This window comes from Humulus lupulus, chromosome 5 (genome assembly GCF_963169125.1).
Source record: "Humulus lupulus chromosome 5, drHumLupu1.1, whole genome shotgun sequence".
In the NCBI taxonomy this organism is placed as follows: domain Eukaryota; kingdom Viridiplantae; phylum Streptophyta; class Magnoliopsida; order Rosales; family Cannabaceae; genus Humulus; species Humulus lupulus.
This window is the reverse complement of record NC_084797.1, coordinates 232,318,567-232,336,275: the sequence shown is the minus strand read 5'-3', so window position 1 is coordinate 232,336,275 and position 17,709 is coordinate 232,318,567. Positions and strand designations below refer to the sequence as shown.

General features: G+C 32.1%; 2 protein-coding genes across 2 annotated transcripts; both read right to left on the bottom strand.

The window, feature by feature from the left end:
- Nucleotides 1–5,149: 5,149 nt before the first annotated feature.
- Nucleotides 5,150–9,075, bottom strand: LOC133778368 (osmotin-like protein OSM34). The gene is made up of 2 exons (XM_062218267.1): nt 8,341–9,075; nt 5,150–5,983 (listed from the first exon to the last, which is right to left on the bottom strand). Exons 1-2 carry the CDS (start codon nt 9,023–9,025, stop codon nt 5,328–5,330), a joined length of 1,341 nt encoding a protein of 446 aa, XP_062074251.1. The 5' UTR covers nt 9,026–9,075; the 3' UTR covers nt 5,150–5,327.
- A 3,903-nt stretch (nt 9,076–12,978) lies between these two features.
- LOC133778364 (pathogenesis-related protein R major form-like) lies at nt 12,979–13,988 on the bottom strand. The gene has a single exon (XM_062218263.1). It carries the CDS (start codon nt 13,961–13,963, stop codon nt 13,217–13,219), a length of 747 nt encoding a protein of 248 aa, XP_062074247.1. The 5' UTR covers nt 13,964–13,988; the 3' UTR covers nt 12,979–13,216.
- Nucleotides 13,989–17,709: the final 3,721 nt, after the last annotated feature.

Sequence of the window (17,709 nt, the reverse complement as noted above, 5' to 3'; positions counted from 1 at the left end):
GGCTCCTGGAGGGGGTTCTAGAGTGCCCCCTTTGCGTCGAGGCAGTTCTAGATCGGTCCCCATCATCTTCCCGACCAGGGGGTTACTCCTGCTTCTGTCTGGTCCCCGAGAATTGGCTCTGTCAGTGGTCCTCCGATCAACATTATTATTTCTTGCTCCCTGGGTGGCTGCTTGTGTCACGGCTTGAGCAATGCTTGGGCCAATTGGGTAGCCGCTTCTAGAGCAAGTTTCGCTTCACGATGTCTCCGGTCGACTTCCTCCTGTCGTTGTCTGAGCTCTTCGTTTCTGGCCTCCATATCGCGCCTTTGCTACTCTAAGGCAGCTCTCTGCCTGGTCATCTCTTTAGGAAAGACTCCTGCCGAGCATTGAATTGCACCATCTCCTCTTGGAAAGAAGCTATTGTTTCCTGGAGTTGTTCAACTTCTGGAGTGGTTTCCTCAAGAAAGACCCTGGGCTCAGTCTCTGGATTTTGCGGTTCAGGACCTTCTGACCTGGTAGGCTCTTTTGACGTGCCTGACTTTTTGGATGCCACACTAGTATTCTTGGGCACCATCTTGATATGATAGTCGTGTCTTTCTTCTTTTCAGGCTCTCAATGAAAGCACCAAAATGTTGACCACGATTTTGGCCAACGACGAATAGACGTCAAAACTACAATGAACCTTCAAGAGAAAAATACGACACAGATAATTTTATAGTGGTTCAGCCCCAATTTATTGGTAATAGCCTAATCCACCTGTGATTAGAGGTGAAAAATGCACATTTATTGATCTTAAATGTCAAAATAAATTAAGTTTTGATTATTATTTTCATTTAATTAATATGATATATTTTATGAATGAAAATATTTGATTATAATTTAATTTATTGCTATTTTGTAGGAATTAAAGTTGCATTTTGGCATAAATAAAAAGAAAGAAGAAATAAATAAATAAAACTGAAGAAATGATGAAAAGTTGGTATTCTTGCAACTTGAAGCCCAAAATAGGCCCAGAATTCGGCCCAGGCTCGCCAGTCTCTCTTCACCCCTGGAAGCCACCTAGCGCACTCCACGCCTGCCACCTGTCCGAGAGCCTCCATCCCTTCTCAGTAGCCCAACGCCTCCTTCAGCCACGCGTCAATCCCTTCTCAGCAGCTCACGTACCACTAACCCAACATACCCATCTGCCTTCAGCTCTCCAATGGCCCAAACAACTCCAACAGCCATTCAAGAGCCCAACCAGCCCAACTTCCCAGCACTTGCAACGGTCCAGCAGCCATTCAAAGGCCCAACTCTCCCCAGCTGAAGCCCACCTGAAGCAACCCAGTAGCCCAGCAACTCTTCAGCCAGATTCTCCAACAGCCAACGCATGCCCCACGTAAGCCTCTTCCAGCAGCCATTCAAAGCCCAAACCAAAGGCCAAACTGAAGCTCCCCCAACGCAGGCCCATCTGAAGCAGCCCAATCCTCTCCCAGGAGTGCCATGTGGCACCTCCCCATTGGTTGGGAGTGGGTCAAAACCCACTTCTGCCACCAGCCACCTTCAACCCATATTTTGTGGGTATTGGGCCTTGTAAAATTGCCGTTTTGAGCTTTAAAGCTCATCTTTTTTGGTGTTTTAGAAAAAGGGTATATTGACCATATACCAAAATAACTAAGTTAATATTTATAATAAGATTTGATTTTTCAAAATCATATTTTATTATTAATATTTCAGATTTATTTTGTAAACCCCAAATTGTTGTTTAATTTCTTTTTAGTCATTTTCTCCCTCTATAAATACGGAATTTTCTTTCACATTTGGTATGTAAAACTCTACCAAACTTTAGTCTCATCTCTTATATTTTCTCTCTAGAATTTTATGAGAATGTCTAGCATAATAGGCTAACCTTCTTGGGAAGGTTAGGATGATCCTATATGCACTATGACTTTGTTTGGTATTTTTGATTCACCATGTACTTAAAGTTTATATATTTGAGTAATTTATTTTCTTTCATCTCTATTTCTTCATCTTGTTATCTATATTTATGTTTACTAATAATATATAGATTTTGTGAAGCACTTTCTATGTACTATCAAATTAGTGAAAATAATATAGATAATATCTTTATCATTTTCTCCATCTCATCCATATATATTTACTTTTTCTAAAATCTATATAGAATTAGTCATGCTCTTTCTATGTATTTTATAAATGGTAAAAATAATATTTGTGTTAGGTTTTATGCCCAATCTTTTATTGCATTATTGTCAATGGTATAATGTCATTTTTAGATTTCTCATATGATTTATCTCATCTTTTCATGGTAAAGAATAATAATCACTTGAATACATTTTTGTTAAATATATTTGTGCTTCAATGTTAAATCTTCCAAATGAATAGTTGGGATTTGAACTATCCATTTGTGTAAATTTTGTAAATCAAAGATCCAAATAAATAAGTATGCATGTTGGTAATTCTTGATCCTTCCTACTTGTTACCTATTGTTACATCACATTATAATCTATCTTTATTTCTAATCTTTAAATCTCAAAAACAACAAAAATATCACTTGTTCTATTTTCTTCATATTATTTATCTCTAACATTTATTTATTGATTAACTTGTTTCTTTACCTCCTTGTGGAATCGACCGCCCATCTACACTACGACTACCACTAAGTGGAAGTCACGTTTGGGCGTTAAACAACTTAGAGTTGTGATATATATCCTACACTTAAGATCAAATGAACTTGAGCCAACTGAGTTTCTTAGGTGTAAGTAGAAAAATACATAGTTTCTCTCTCTAAACTTTCTTAGAAAATGCTCCAAGAATACCCCAAGTAATAGTCCCAAAGTCTCCAAACTGGAGAGTTTTTCTCAGTCTAAAAAGATAAGATCCTCAAAATGATGCCATGAGCCATTTATTTATAGGCTTGTGGATCGTACATCAGATATTCCCTTTGACTGGGTCATTGGTTCTTCCAACAGACTTTAATTAATAAAAATATAAATAAATTTAAATAACAACAATATAGCTATTAGTCTGGGATATCTGAGAGATTCTCGCGGCAGTTGAGAATTATTCGACTTGAAGCTGTTACTAAGGACATAGGCAAGCACCTCTCGTCGGAAAAGCACACCTCTGGTCGGTATAGGCAAAGCACTCCTCTAGCACACCTCTGGTCTAGCATGACACATCTCTGGTTTAGCAAAACACTTTTCTGGTCGGCCACACACTTCACTGGTCGGCCAAACACTCCATTGGTCGGCCAAGCACTTCACTGGTGGTCGGCCATGCACTCTACCCGTCGGACAAACACCTCACTGGTCGGCCATGCACTCCACCAGTCGACCAAATACTTTACTGGTCGGCCATGCACTCCACCGGTCGACCAAATACTTCACTGGTCAGCCATGCACTCCACTAGTCAGCCAAACACCTAACTGGTCGACCATGCACTCCACCGGTCGGCCACATACTTCACCGGTCGGCCATAAATTCTATCAGATCGGTCAGATCACTTTATCACAACTTCGAAGAGCCAACACATTTATTGACTATTAATGGGTCATTTTACTGACCATGCATTGCCACTTGTCACTTCTGATTGCCATGTTAGCAAACTGAAATTATGGGGATAACAGGTTCGGGTCTAGCTAGTGAAGCAAGTAGGAAGCTCGCTACCCATAAGAATGATGGGCACGTTTCATTTTTTAGTGAAGACCTTTTCATATTTTGCGTCTAGTCTAACCTCCTGGCCATCTAAAATGGTTAAAATTGTGTTTAGGTATTCCATCCTCTGCGTCGCCACTAATATAAGGAAACTGTCGTTGTTAATAAAAACCTAATTAAAAAATTTCCAATGTGATATCAGCGACGAAATTGTGTTGTTGCCGTTGATAAAAGCATTATCAGCGTCGATTTTGTGTGGCCCCTAAAAATATTTTTTCTGGTAGTGGCACTATTTTTAATATAATAGTGTTTAAATAATGTATTAATTTTTAAAAAAAAATCATTTCAAAATTAAACTATTATATTTTATTATTTTAAAATACTTAATTTCTTTGAATTTTTTTAAAAAAAATTAGAAATAAGTAAAAGAATATTTTCTTAAATATTTTAAGTCTTATTAATTATAATTGTTTTAAAGATATTTTATAAAGTAATTTAATAAATTTAATAAATTTCATAATTGAATTATTGTTTTATTAAAATTATTCTGTACATTTAGAAAAAGTGAGTCATCCCAAATAACACTTCTTTTATTTTTATTTATTATTCATGAAAACGTTATATTTTTTAAAAAATAAATAAAACACATTTTTGAATTTGGATATTTCATTTTTTTTAAAATTTCTCAGGTCTTTTTAACGTAAATATATATTACAATAGGTTTACAAATTTTTTTTTATTATGTAAAAATTATTACACTAAAAAAGAATCGGTGTAAATTTTTTTTATTAAAGTGGAAGGAAGTTATATTACTAATAGTTACACTAACAGTAATTAACAAGTTTTGTCAAAAAGGAAAAGTGGTTGGAATGTTATGTTAAACCAACAAAATTTCAACCAATAGTCACTTTTATATATAAGAGATATTGCCATTTTGCTTTCACAATTGGCAATTGATTATAAAGGAAATGATGAAAAAAGAAACATTTGACATCTGTTAGTGTTTAGGGAAACGTCACCACCTGAATTAGAGAAGCACCAAGCAATTGGCAATTAATTATGTTTCAAACTAATTAATGTTTATCCTATTTTGTTTTCTTTGCAATAGTTGATGATCGATCGATAGAGCATTAGCCTCTACAGCACGGATTATATGTCCGAATATTTGATCATCATTTATTCCCGCAAAATAATACTAATTTAATATTAATTAGACAACTATATCATTTGGCTTGATGCTTGATTTGAATAGTTGAGTTTCAGCTATTTGGAAAGCTTAATTATATTGATTAACTTTAAGAATACTATATTATTGGATATATAGGTTTCAGTTGACAAATTGAAAAAACACATTAAAGAAATTATAGGTAAACTCTTTTTATGCCTTATTTATATGTATATATTTATATATATTCGAATCTTACATCATGTATGTATGCAACGTGACTATAATACTACCTTGCATAACGCAAATAAAAAATATATCCATAAATATAATCTATACACATACGCACAGTTAATTTTCCAAGCAAACTTTTATTTCAGTTAATTTTATGTTGCACAATTAAGTACAAACATGGGTAACGTTTACAATACATAGCACCTTAATTATTAATTGATACATAAATATAGAATCAAGCTCATATAGATACAGCCTGATCATCACAAACGACCCTGCAGTGGATCTCTTCTCGTTACTCACTCAAACCTTCAACCATCTCCAAAGGAAATCTAGGAGACGTTCTAGGGCAAAACACAACTCTATAGTTGGTCCCACCGGGGCAAGTAAAAGTAGAGCTGGGGTCATCTTGAGGGTAACTATAAGCATCAGGACACCTCTCCTTGAAAAATATTGAGAACGGGGTGGGCCCACAGCTTCCTTGCCCATTGGTACAGCAATACTCATTGGTCTTGAACACAGTACATGGATTGTTACAACCCCCGGGAGCCCTGAGTTGGGCTGGGCACTGACCATTGATGTCAGCGGTGCACCTTATTCCCCTACACCTTCCCGTAGTGGGACTAAAGTCCATGGGGATGTTGAAACCATCGACTAGGGAGATGTCAATGAAGTCAAGGTTGTTGAATTGATTTAAGGCGTACTCCGCTAGTGTGTTTGGAGGTTGGCCCCAACCTTGGCACTGAAGGAGGCCACCGCAGTCTCCAGTCTGGCAGCGGCCGCGCCCACTGCCATCGAAGTTACAGTTCGTCCGACCCCAAATGCGGGCCATGGCCGTGCCCGCGGCAACGTTGAGCGTCCATGTTTGGCCGCGGTCGAGTCGGCGGCCACCGCCGGGGCTGGCGGCAGCCCAGACGGTGTATGGGCATTCGTTGCGGATTTCGAAGGTGGCTGCATAGGAAGAGACGAAGAGTAGGGTAATGATGATCAAGATAGTGAAGAGGACATTGGCTATGGATGATCCCATTGTTTTTGTGGTGGTGCTTTTTTTTGTTTGTTTTAAGGTAATATGAGATAATGAGATGATGATTTATTTATATAAAGGGAAGATTATGAGCTCTTGGTCACTTGGCCATTTATAATTGATGTATATCGAGACAAGTGTACGCCGTTCGGTTTAATTAACTTTAGTCTATTTCAATTAATGAATTTAGGAGGAGGCGGCTACTTGACTAACTCAAAATCTATATAAAATAATAATGTAGATAAAGTCGAACAAATTATTTCAATTATTCATTATCACAAACATATTTTCCCAAATAACTTTCTGTTGAGTATAGAATATATTTGTACGGTGCACAACACGATTATCGTAGCCATAAGTGGTATATTTTTATTGGTATAATTTAATACTGATCCTATTTATTTGAATTTAATAAGCATTATGTGGTATCGCTAATTAATTATGGGGTGTCACATCATGTGATATTTGACACGTTAGTCTGTGTCAAATAACAACACTCTTTATATATAGTTTATTTCATGTCAAGAGTAAAATATATAAATAAATGAATAAAAAAATATACAAAAAAGATTGCGAGATTGATTAGAAAGAGATGAAATTTTTATGTAGCTGTTTTGTTAATCAAACAATTATTTGTTTTAGTAATAAAATTTTAAAATTTCAAGGTTTGGCGTCATCTTTAAGCACTTGTTTTGGTGGTCGATTGTCAAACATGTGCACACGTGCTCAATTGAAAAGAGACACGTATGGCCATTGCACAATCAATAAGTTATCCAAATTAGAGGAAAGGAGATATGCTTAGAAAGTTTAGAATAATCTATATCAGTATGTCTAATATGTTTTAATTTGCCAATTTTTCTCTTCTCATTTAATTTGCCAATATATATATATATATTGAGAGAATATATAAATATATATATATTACACTTAGTGGAGGATGATTTATACCTATTTTACATTTACTTTATGTTTGGAGCCAATAGTGATCATGAATGAAATTTTATTAGCAGAAATTAAATCAACAATGTCATTCAAAACTATATATGTGTGTGTAATATGTATATATATATAAATACACACGCAAATGTTTTTTTTTTTAATAATGTTTCACCTTTTAATGTGCACTTACGAAAGACATATTTATGTATGTTTCCAATAGTATAGCATTATATATAGCTACTAAGGCTAAAGCCAACAAAGTTTAACACTAAACTTTTCCTTAGTTTTCTCTATTTCTTCCCTTCTTTGGCTTTTGCCACGAGTAATGATATGTGTCTCTAAAATATGCACCCAAACATTATATACAGTTACATGTCACTGTCTTTTAAAACAGTAGGTCTTAGTTTTAATAAATATGATTAGATAGGCCATACTGCCACATCACTATCACTATGTGTAATATTTGAGTGTATATTTTGGGTGCACGTATCTTTACTCTCTTGCCACATCTCTTCAAATCCGACAAACCACATATATATATTCAATTCATTGCACCGATCGAAGAAACTAGATACGCAACTCTCGTAAGTCAAATCAACTATTGTTCTCGTGATTCATGATTAATTAGTTCATATTCTTATCTAATCGAATGAATATGGAAACCAGAAAAAGACCTTGGCTAAAAAAAAAGTAAAGGTAAAATGCTTTTAAATGTAGAGGTAAATCAAATATCCAATCCATATATATCTAGTAAAATACTTCAAACTCTGAAGATTTATAGTATAATTATTTATCTTTATTACAAGGACTAGAGCTAGACCGCTTTTATTATGATATATATATATATTTAGTTTTTTTTCTCTGGTTTTAGTTCACATGAGATTGTTTATAATATCGGTTTGTCATATATAGGTAATTAATAATGATCAGAGTTCTACATGAGCCTTGATCAGAATACGTACGTAATTACCACTTGCGTAATGTATTTATAATCAACTTGGTCATTGATTTTTTTTTTCATGATTAATTATAAACATTTTTCTTATAATTGATGCAATTTATACATATATTGATCACAACTCATACATAGTTACACATATCAAGGAAACAAAACTTTATTAATTAATTAGCACAAAGGGCTTTCATATCTATCTATCGATCTTCTATCAACCATCTTATATATTTCTTTATATATGTACACGATTTATCAATACAGCTGATCATTATATCGATCGATGATCACAAAAGCCATCTATATATCGCTTTGTTTACAAATTAGTACATAATCTCACTCAAATACTTCCAACTTTGTCCACAGGAAAACCATTAGCAGTTGTAGTGGGACAAAACACAACCCTATAGTTGGTCCCATTAGGGCAACTAAAAGTAGAAGTGGAATCATCTGGAGGGAAATTATAAGCATCAGGACACATTTTCTTAAAAAACCTCGAGAACTCAGTGGGACCACATGTTCCAAACCCTTCGTAACAGCAATACTCATTGGTTTGGAACACAGTGCAAGGGTTATTACACCCGCCGGGAGCCCGAAGTTTGGTCGGGCACTGGCTGTTGATGTCAGCGGGGCAACTCATGCCCCTGCATCCTCCCGTGGTGGGGTTAAATACCATAGGAATGTTGAAACCATCGAGTAGGGAGATGTCGAAGAAATCACGGTTGTTGAATTGCTTTAAAGCGAACTCTGCTATTGTGTTTGGGGGTTGGCCCCAGCCTTGGCACTGGAGGAGGCCGCCGCAGTCTCCGGTCTCACAGTGGCCGCGGCCACTGCTGTCAAAGTTGCACTTGGTCCGGCCCCAAATGCGGCCGACCGTGGACGCACCCTCGGCCATGTTGAGTGTCCATGTTTGGCCGCGCTCGAGGCGGCGGCCCCCACCAGGGTCGGCTGCCGCCCAGACTGTGTAAGGGCATTCATTAAGAATTTGGAAGGTGGTTGCATGTGTAGAGATGAAGAAAAAAGTGATGATGATCAAGATGAAGAACATGGCGATGCTACTATTGCCTATGGAGTCCATTGTGTTTTGCCGCCGGTTGTGGTTGTTGTTTTTAAGCAAATATTGTACAAGGAGTAGATTTATTATATAATAGGCTGTATTAGCTTTTGGATTGATGATATGTAAATGCGTAATAGTTACAATTTTATATGCATTTCTAAAATAAATAAAAAATAAATGAATTAAGGTGGAGGAGGCTAGATATTTACCTAACTCAAAATCTCACTATTATTTAACCTTAATATATTAATAATAAAATGTAGATATAGTCAAATTAAACTTTGAAATTACTGCCAGTGTCAAAAAAAAAAAGTTCTGGAAAATATAGTTGATGAGTTTATTGAGTGGGACTTTTTATTTTATTGGTAGGACAATTTAGATTTTTAAATTTCAAAAGGGAGTTCATAGATTTTTTATTTGTATTTTTTTAGGTTAATTACATTAGATTTATTTTATAATTTTATTTTAAAAGAAACCTTTACCGTTCTACCTTCTGTAGTATATATCACAAACTTATAACAATAATATAGCAAATTTTTAATATAGAGAGATTTTTATCTAATAGAAAATGGAAAAACATATACAGGTGAGGTCTCTCTATTTTCAATCGCATTTTAATTAATTGTTTTATGGGTTAATTATTAAATTAATTAAGATATCTTGAATAATTTTAATCTATAAGTAATAGTATTACGTAATCAGAATCTGTTTTGTGGTCAATTGTCAAAGAATGGGCTGCTTAATTGCATATGCACATGAAGGGAAACGAGATATGCTTGGAATATACTGAATGTCATAAATGTAAATTTAAAAAATTAAATGAAAGAAAAGAGAAAAGTATAAACAAATATTTTTTTAAATATAATATATAAATAAATGTATATATATTAGGACAAAGATGTTTGTCCGATATCAATTATTGATTCAAGTTCGTGTTGAACACTCGTGAGATCTCCGCGTGAATTAACAATGAGGGCGATCGATTCAATGCATCGAATATATATTGTCATGACTCATGATTATATCCATACATATAAATACTGTGTTTACGTTATAGTCTAATTAATCTAGTACGATGGTCATAGATAAAATTCAAAATGATTGACTATAATGGTCGAAGATCATCGATTAACCCTTCCTTCTTATTATGACGTTATACCTTGAAAAATAAAGGGTTTTTTTATTTAAAAGAAATGGTTTCATTAATTTCTCTAAAGTAAAATCCAATGAAAAAAAAAACATCGGAAAAAAGAGTATCAAAAGAAATACTTTTAACAATTGACATTAGCTAATAATCATGTGAATAAAAAATGAGTAGTTTGGCCACCATATTTGTAGGGATCCACCTTCCAAACTAGGAGTACTCTCAACAGAATAGCTAAAATACGTATTTAGTTCAAATATAACTAAAAAATGCTAAAATTCAGCTACAACAGATGAGGTAAAATATATGTACTATTTCTTAGCTACATCTAGCAACATATGTAATTTTTTTTATTAATTTCTTACTCTTCTCTCCTTTTTTATATTATATGTTTTAATTTTTTTGTTTTTATGAATAAAAAATATTAAAAATATAATATTTAAATAATGTAGAAAAACAAATAGAAAAGTGTTGTATGGTATAATGTATATGTTTGAGATAAAATAGAAAAATTTGTGTTTTTGTGATGTATTTTTTTTAAAAATAAAGTAGAACATTGATTGTGAGTGCTCTAAGAATGCGAAACAATACCCCCAAACCATAAAAGATGAATTTACACTTTTTTTCCTTGAAAAAAGGAGAAGTTAAAAACTAAATTAAAATGTACAAAGTATAAACTATGTAATATTTTAAAGGAAAAATTATACCAAGCACTCTAAATTTTAAAAATACGGAATTTTATAAAATTTACAAAAATATAAATAATAATTTGTTATGGTTTTGTAATCACCTGTTACAATTTTCTATTTAGTCTATAAATGTTGTTTACAAAATTATAACATATAGTTACAAGTTTGTAAATTTTAATTACAAATTTGTAAACTTTGGTTAAAAAAAACTGTATCGTTACAAATTTATAAACTTTGTTTACAAAAGAATAATTATATTTACGATTATGTCATTCTGTATTTTTATAATTTTTTTTTTACAAAATCCTTATTTTTAGTATTTTTTTTTAAAACCTTAGGTATTTTTGTGAATTTCCCTTATTTATTTTGGTTCTCTTATTTATTTTGGTTAAATATAAATTAAAATCAAGGCCAAAATCCGTTGTAAAAACTCTTAGTGATATGTCGGCCAACATATTTTTGACATAAAAATCGGTTGTGCAACAATTAGCTTTCCTCATTTTGATTATTATAATGAATAGAGATACTTGTGAAACTTAGTTGAGAAATTCCTAAACGACGTAATGACAAGTTAACGCTTTTCTTATTTTATTTAAATTAAAAGAAAGCATATATTAGTTTTTTTATTAAAAGCAGATACACTAAAAAAACACAAGAAATTTGGTTAGATTAAAAATATATTAATTCATGCCTACATTTATATAGCCTTTTAAATTTTTATAATTTCAAGAGGTTTATCAAGGAGCATGCGTGTTGAAATTAATGATCAAGTAGCACCAATGATAGAAATAGAGCCCACTAAACTAGCTAGCTATTATTATTTATATGTTTTCTAAAAGAGAAGTGTACAATATCTTTTGTCACGAGATTTAAATATATATTTATCCAAAGGGCTTTTGTCGTTATCCAAATTAATAGTCTGCTATTCTTTAATATTAGTGGACCTTAGAGCATTATTAAAGTATTAAATTTTTTGAGCTGACCAAAAAAAAAAATATATATTAAATTGGATACATTGTTACAATGGAATTCATTTAAAAAAAGTTATTTAACAGTGTTAAAAATTATATCAAATTTAATACACAATATATTATAATATATATTTTACATTACTATAAATGTTATAATTTTTAATTTATTTTTATGTCATTTTTTATTTTAATGTTATTTTATTATAATTATCATTAAATACTAGATTTTTTATTTTATTATTATCTTTAACTATCAATTATAAAATTAAAAAAAATTTATTACTTTTACAATTGTGCCAAATATTGATTTTAAATGTTGATTTTTGTATTAACTTTTACAATTGTAGATTAGACTTCAGTATTAAAAATTGTGTCAAATATACCTCATTTTATGTGGCAAATATAACACATTGTAATTTACATCTACTATTCCAGAGATGGTCTCATAATATAATTAATAATTAATCTAAAATTAAAAAAATTATATACATCTTAAAAATCCTTGTCATATACAGATCTCTATCGATCGAGCTAAATCATCATCATGGTCCGAGTAAGAAGTTGCATTTTATTAATTAGCGTCTTCATGAATAATAGGTTCTCCTCCTCTTTTTGGGAACACTAAATACTCATTTATCCTTTTTGATGGGCTACAGAAATATATGACATAGAACACCAATTTTGAGCCTAAAATTCAAACTTGGAAACTGGTGGGTTGGTTTCAATTAATATATATGTATATATTTTGGGAAACAAAACAATATTTATAGTGCAAACGGAAAAAAAAGATTAGAGATAGTATGAATTTGCACATTTATTTATGCATGTGCATTTAAATTGTCTCTTGATTTTTTGCACCGACAATAATTAATGAAATATTTATTTTTCAAACTAATTAATAAGATTAATTCATTCGGTTCATTCTCACACACATATATATATATATGTAAATTTTTTATATGTTGGATCACAAGTGGATCTCAAGCAGCTTATCTTTTATTCTTTTGGAGATCATGTATACCACCAAATTTGTTATTAGATTTGTGATAGATCGATTAGTCTTGTTGCATACTGAAAAGTATCATATATGATATTGAAACAATTTAGAAATAAATTAATACTGTACATTACTACAATACTAATTTGTCAAACCAAATGTACATGTACTAGTAAAGGAAACAAAACGCTTTTATTAATTCTTTTATGCATTTCTTGCTGGTACAACGAAGTACAACGTCAACAAGAGTTACTAGTACTATACGTATACGTATACGTATACGTATAGCCAAATTAAACAAAAGCTCTCTGTAAAACAGACCAAAACAAAAATGAACCCAATAAGCAACTTACATCAGAGTTACTTATACATGTCCTTATTACTAATTACATATATATCTTACTTTTAAACTTACTTCTCACTCATATTGCCATCAACCATCTCCAAAGGAAAATTACGAGAAGACCCTCTAGGGCAAAACACAACCCTATAATTCGTTCCACCAGGGCAAGTGAAAGTACTAGTGGGATCATCTTGTGGATAACTATAAGCATCGGGACACCTGTTCTTAAAAAACTTCGAAAAGAAGGTGGGTCCACATGTCCCTTGCCCATTGGTGCAACAATATTGATTGGTCTTAAAAACCGTGCAAGGGTTATGGCAACCTCCAGGGGTTCTCAGCTCATTAGGGCACTGACCGTTGATGTCAGCGGTGCACCGTATTCCCCTACACCCTCCACTGGTGGGGCTAAAGTCCATGGGAATGTTGAAGCCATCGACTAAAGAAATGTCAATGAAATCCATGTTACCGAACTGGTTGAGAGCGTATTCGGCCAAGGTGTTGGGAGGGACACCCCACCCTTTACACTCTAAGCTCCCACAGTCACCAGTTTCACACCGGCCTCGGCCGCTGCCGTCGAAGTTGCAATTGGTACGGCCCCAAATACGTGCCATGACTGTCCCCGGCGCCACCCCTAGGTTCCAGCCCTGGCCGGGGTCTAGGCGGCGACCACCACCGGGGCTGGCGGCGGCCCAGACGGTGTAGGGACAGTCATTGCGGATGTCGAAGGTGGCAGCGTGGGTGTTGATAGAGAATTGGATGAATAGGATGAAGAGGAAGGAGAGTAAGAAGTTGGCTGAGGATAACATTTTGTTCATGTTTTTGTGGTATGGTACTGTGAATGGCTTATTAAGGTGAATTTATATAAGTAGAGGGTCCCATATTTTGATATTTATATATATATATATATATCTCCTAATAAGTGTCTAGATAACGGAAATTTTTAGTTTTAATGATTTTTTATTTTTTTAATATTAACTTTAACAGAATATTGTTATATTTAACAGAATATTCTTATATTTAACGGTAGTTTATAAACACATAAACTTAAATAAAATAAAATAAATAATTAAAAAATTAAAAAAAATATTTTTGAGATATTTTACAGTGATAATTATTTAAAAATAATAAATAATTAAACAAATTAAAATAAGATATATTTTTCAGATATTTTATAATAATAATAATTAAAAAATTAAAATAAGATATTTTTGAGATATTTTACAATGATAATTATTTAGAAATAATAAAATCATATATTTTATAAATTAAATAAAATTTATTTAAACTTAAACTCACTTATTATAATAATATCATATTAAACATATAATAACATCTACTGTCAATTAGCAACAATTTTTTTTTTAAATTAGCAAGAAACTTAAATTTAAAATCCACGTATAATATTTAATATTATATCAAACATATAATATATAATCTTTTGTTGTTACTCTCAAATGAAAAAATTATAACAAACATAAACTTAAATAAAAATAAATAATTTATTTAATTAAAATATAATATTGCTTGTATGTTATTTGTATCTGGTATATATATATATGGCAAATTCTAACATCCCTCACAGGATTTAGTCCTTCAGAGGTGGGTCCTAGCTTCAGGCCATGTGTCATATTAAGAGAGATGGTGCAATACTTTGGTAACAGGCTCTAATCAGTTATGGAAACCGGTTGACTAAAAGTCTTTGATGTAGCTTTAAAATGTGAGGGCATATGTGTCATTTTATGTCCAAAAATGTGTTTTGTTGAGGGTTGTATGGTAAATCTATTATGAAGTTTGATATATTTACAATAGTAGTTACGTAAACATATGTCTAGGGCTATGTAATTTAAATCTTGTGTTTGCGTAACGCAAAACAAGAAGAATATAATAAAAATTGATATATTATGATTGTTTTGTGTATGAGTTTTGTATTAATTTTTTTTTTTGACAAGTTTTTTTTGTCAGTCTTATTTTTTAATTTTGAGAAGATTGAATTACCATTAATTAGGTTAAAAAATATAATATAGTGTAGAGCCATATAAATTGTGCATTTTAATTATTTTAAGTGTTCTTTTTATAAAATAAAAAAATTGTAGAAGGTAGAATGTTTAGTATCAGTTATTGTAGATGATAGAATGTTTAACATCAATTATTTTTATTAATGTATTTAACAATAAAATTAATTAGATGTTTTTTTAACATAAAAATTAATAAATGAGAAAATGATTATCATTCATATTTTTTATTTGTAAAATTAAATATCTATAAAGTTAAAACCATTTAAACTAGTTTTATTATTTTTAATTATTACCATTATATAAGTATATAATTTAATAGATTTTAAAATTAATCAGTAAAGCAAATAAGATTAATAAAAAAACAAATTACTTGCCCTCCACCCAAAGAAAAAAAATGACAAATGAGTTAAACTTATTTAGGACATGATTGGTTCGCGAGTATAAAATTGTATTTATGAAAGTGTGATTATGAATTAAAAATCTTAATTTAATATGTGAAAGCCTGTTTATTAAAATATGATTGATTGTATTGTGTGTTAATTTTTTTACAAAACATGTGATTGGTTGATCAAAATTTCAAAACGATTTTCATTTATTAGAAATTTTGTTAGTCAATTTTCATTAAGATTAATTTTCTAATTTAACTACAAATTTTAGTTAATTAAATTCTGTAATGATAAATTAAATTAAATTCATATTTTTTAATAATAATCTCATAAATAGTTGTATTAATAATATAAAACTGTATTAAAAAATTTATATGAGTGAAAATATCCAAAATAAAAAAGCTAACAAATATTAGGTTGCTATGGGTCAGTTGGGTATTTTATTAACTTTTGAACAGTAAATAATCATCCAACCATCCATTATGATTAAAAGAGAATCTAACGGTTGACATCAAATAAGAGATTTGGTCATTTAATTTGGAGTGAGGGATTGAATAAATGCCCTATGTATTTATATAAGTTGCACTCGCATTATCTTCATAATAAAGTAGAGGCGGCTTCTTTTTTTTGTTTTTCTTTTCAAATAAGTTTTTGAGAGGTGGGGGCGGCTGTCGATATCTAATATTGGAAAAACAAGAAAAAAGAGTAATCTCTTTTAGTCAATTTAATTATAGTGCGGTGGATGGCAGCTGTGTTGGTGATGACCTTGACTTGATTATAATAATGTATGCAAGGCCAAAACCATGGTAAACTTCATGATCATTTATCTAAAAGGTTGATTACAACTTACAGTTTTTGTTAAGGTTCAAAAAAGCCCTCAAATCACTTCTTATAGATAATTATCTATATATAAGCAAAATTAATAATGACTTTGATTTAATTCTTCTTTCTTTTTCTATGTTTTTATTAATTTGGTTCACCTTTTATAAATTCTTTTTTCTTTTTGCAAAAAGAAAAATAATTAATTAAACTTTGACATGAAATTTTATTAAAGAAAAAATTTATTTTGACTCCTGTATTTTACACAATTACTTATTTGAACCATATGTTTTGTTAAATTATATTTCAGACTTTGTGTTTTGTAAAATGGATCAAAACAGTACCATTGACCTAATTTTGGTCAAAATAATTTATTATAAAATCAATTATTGGGCCATCAATGATGTAACAAGTTCAAAGAAACATTTAAGATGGCCGAGCAGCAGAAAATGAAAGATTATATTTGAAATTATTTTGACCATAATTGGATCGAAAGTAATATTTTGATCTATGCACTACTACTACCACTACAAAAAAAAAAAAGCTTTTTGCAAGCTCTAAAAAAGTTCTTAGGACTTGCAGGGTACGATGTCTCTATTTGAGAGCCTTAAAAACTAAGTTTTTTTTAGGACTCGTTAAAAGAATATTTTTAGGCTGAAGTTAGTGGCGGCGCCACCACTCCACGGTGGCCATTGGGTCTGATTCTTTAGTGGGTTTTGAAGCCCAAGATCCAAGGAATATGGTGGTGGTGGTGGTTCATCTCATGGTGGCTCGAGGTAGGCGGAAAGTGGTCAGAAAGTTTAGGAAAACCCAAAATCATTGAAACTTCAACAAGTCATTTGAAGACCTTAGGTCGTGCGTGAGGGGCTGAGCTCTGGGGGGTTGGGGGTTCCGGGGGCAGCGCGTCGATTAGGGCGGCACTTGACGACGGGCGGCGACAGCAAGGTGGCCGTTTGGCCTTGGCAGAGACGAGCTAGAGAGAGAGAGGGAGCTTCGGGAGAGACAGAGAACCGAGGAGAGAAAGATAGTGACTGAGTGATTTTTGTGTTTTTTTATATTATTGAGTGATTTGAGGGAATTTATGATTTTTTTAAAATTCAAACTTTTACGACACATAAGTTTTTAGGTCTTGCACCGCGTGTCCTAAAAAAATTCTTTAAGGACTCACAATGAGTGTCCTAAAAAGTCCGGGAGGTGTTTGTTAAAAAAAAATCTAACTTTTAGGACACACATAGTTTTTAGGACTCTCTCCGCGAGCTTTAAAAAGATTCTTTAAGGACTCGCAACGCGAGCCCCCAAAAGTTCAGGAGTTGTTTTTAGGGCTTACATCTAGGTGAGTGT

Excerpts from the sequence above, each read along its gene's own strand:
- LOC133778368 (XM_062218267.1), bottom strand. The coding sequence starts at position 9,025 with ATGGACTCCATAGGCAATAGTAGCATCGCCATGTTCTTCATCTTGATC. Across the intron at positions 5,984-8,340 it reads CAACTATAGGGTTGTGTTTT|CCACCTTCGAAATCCGCAAC; the intron begins GTCCCACTACAA and ends CTTCCTATGCAG.
- LOC133778364 (XM_062218263.1), bottom strand. The coding sequence starts at position 13,963 with ATGAACAAAATGTTATCCTCAGCCAACTTCTTACTCTCCTTCCTCTTC.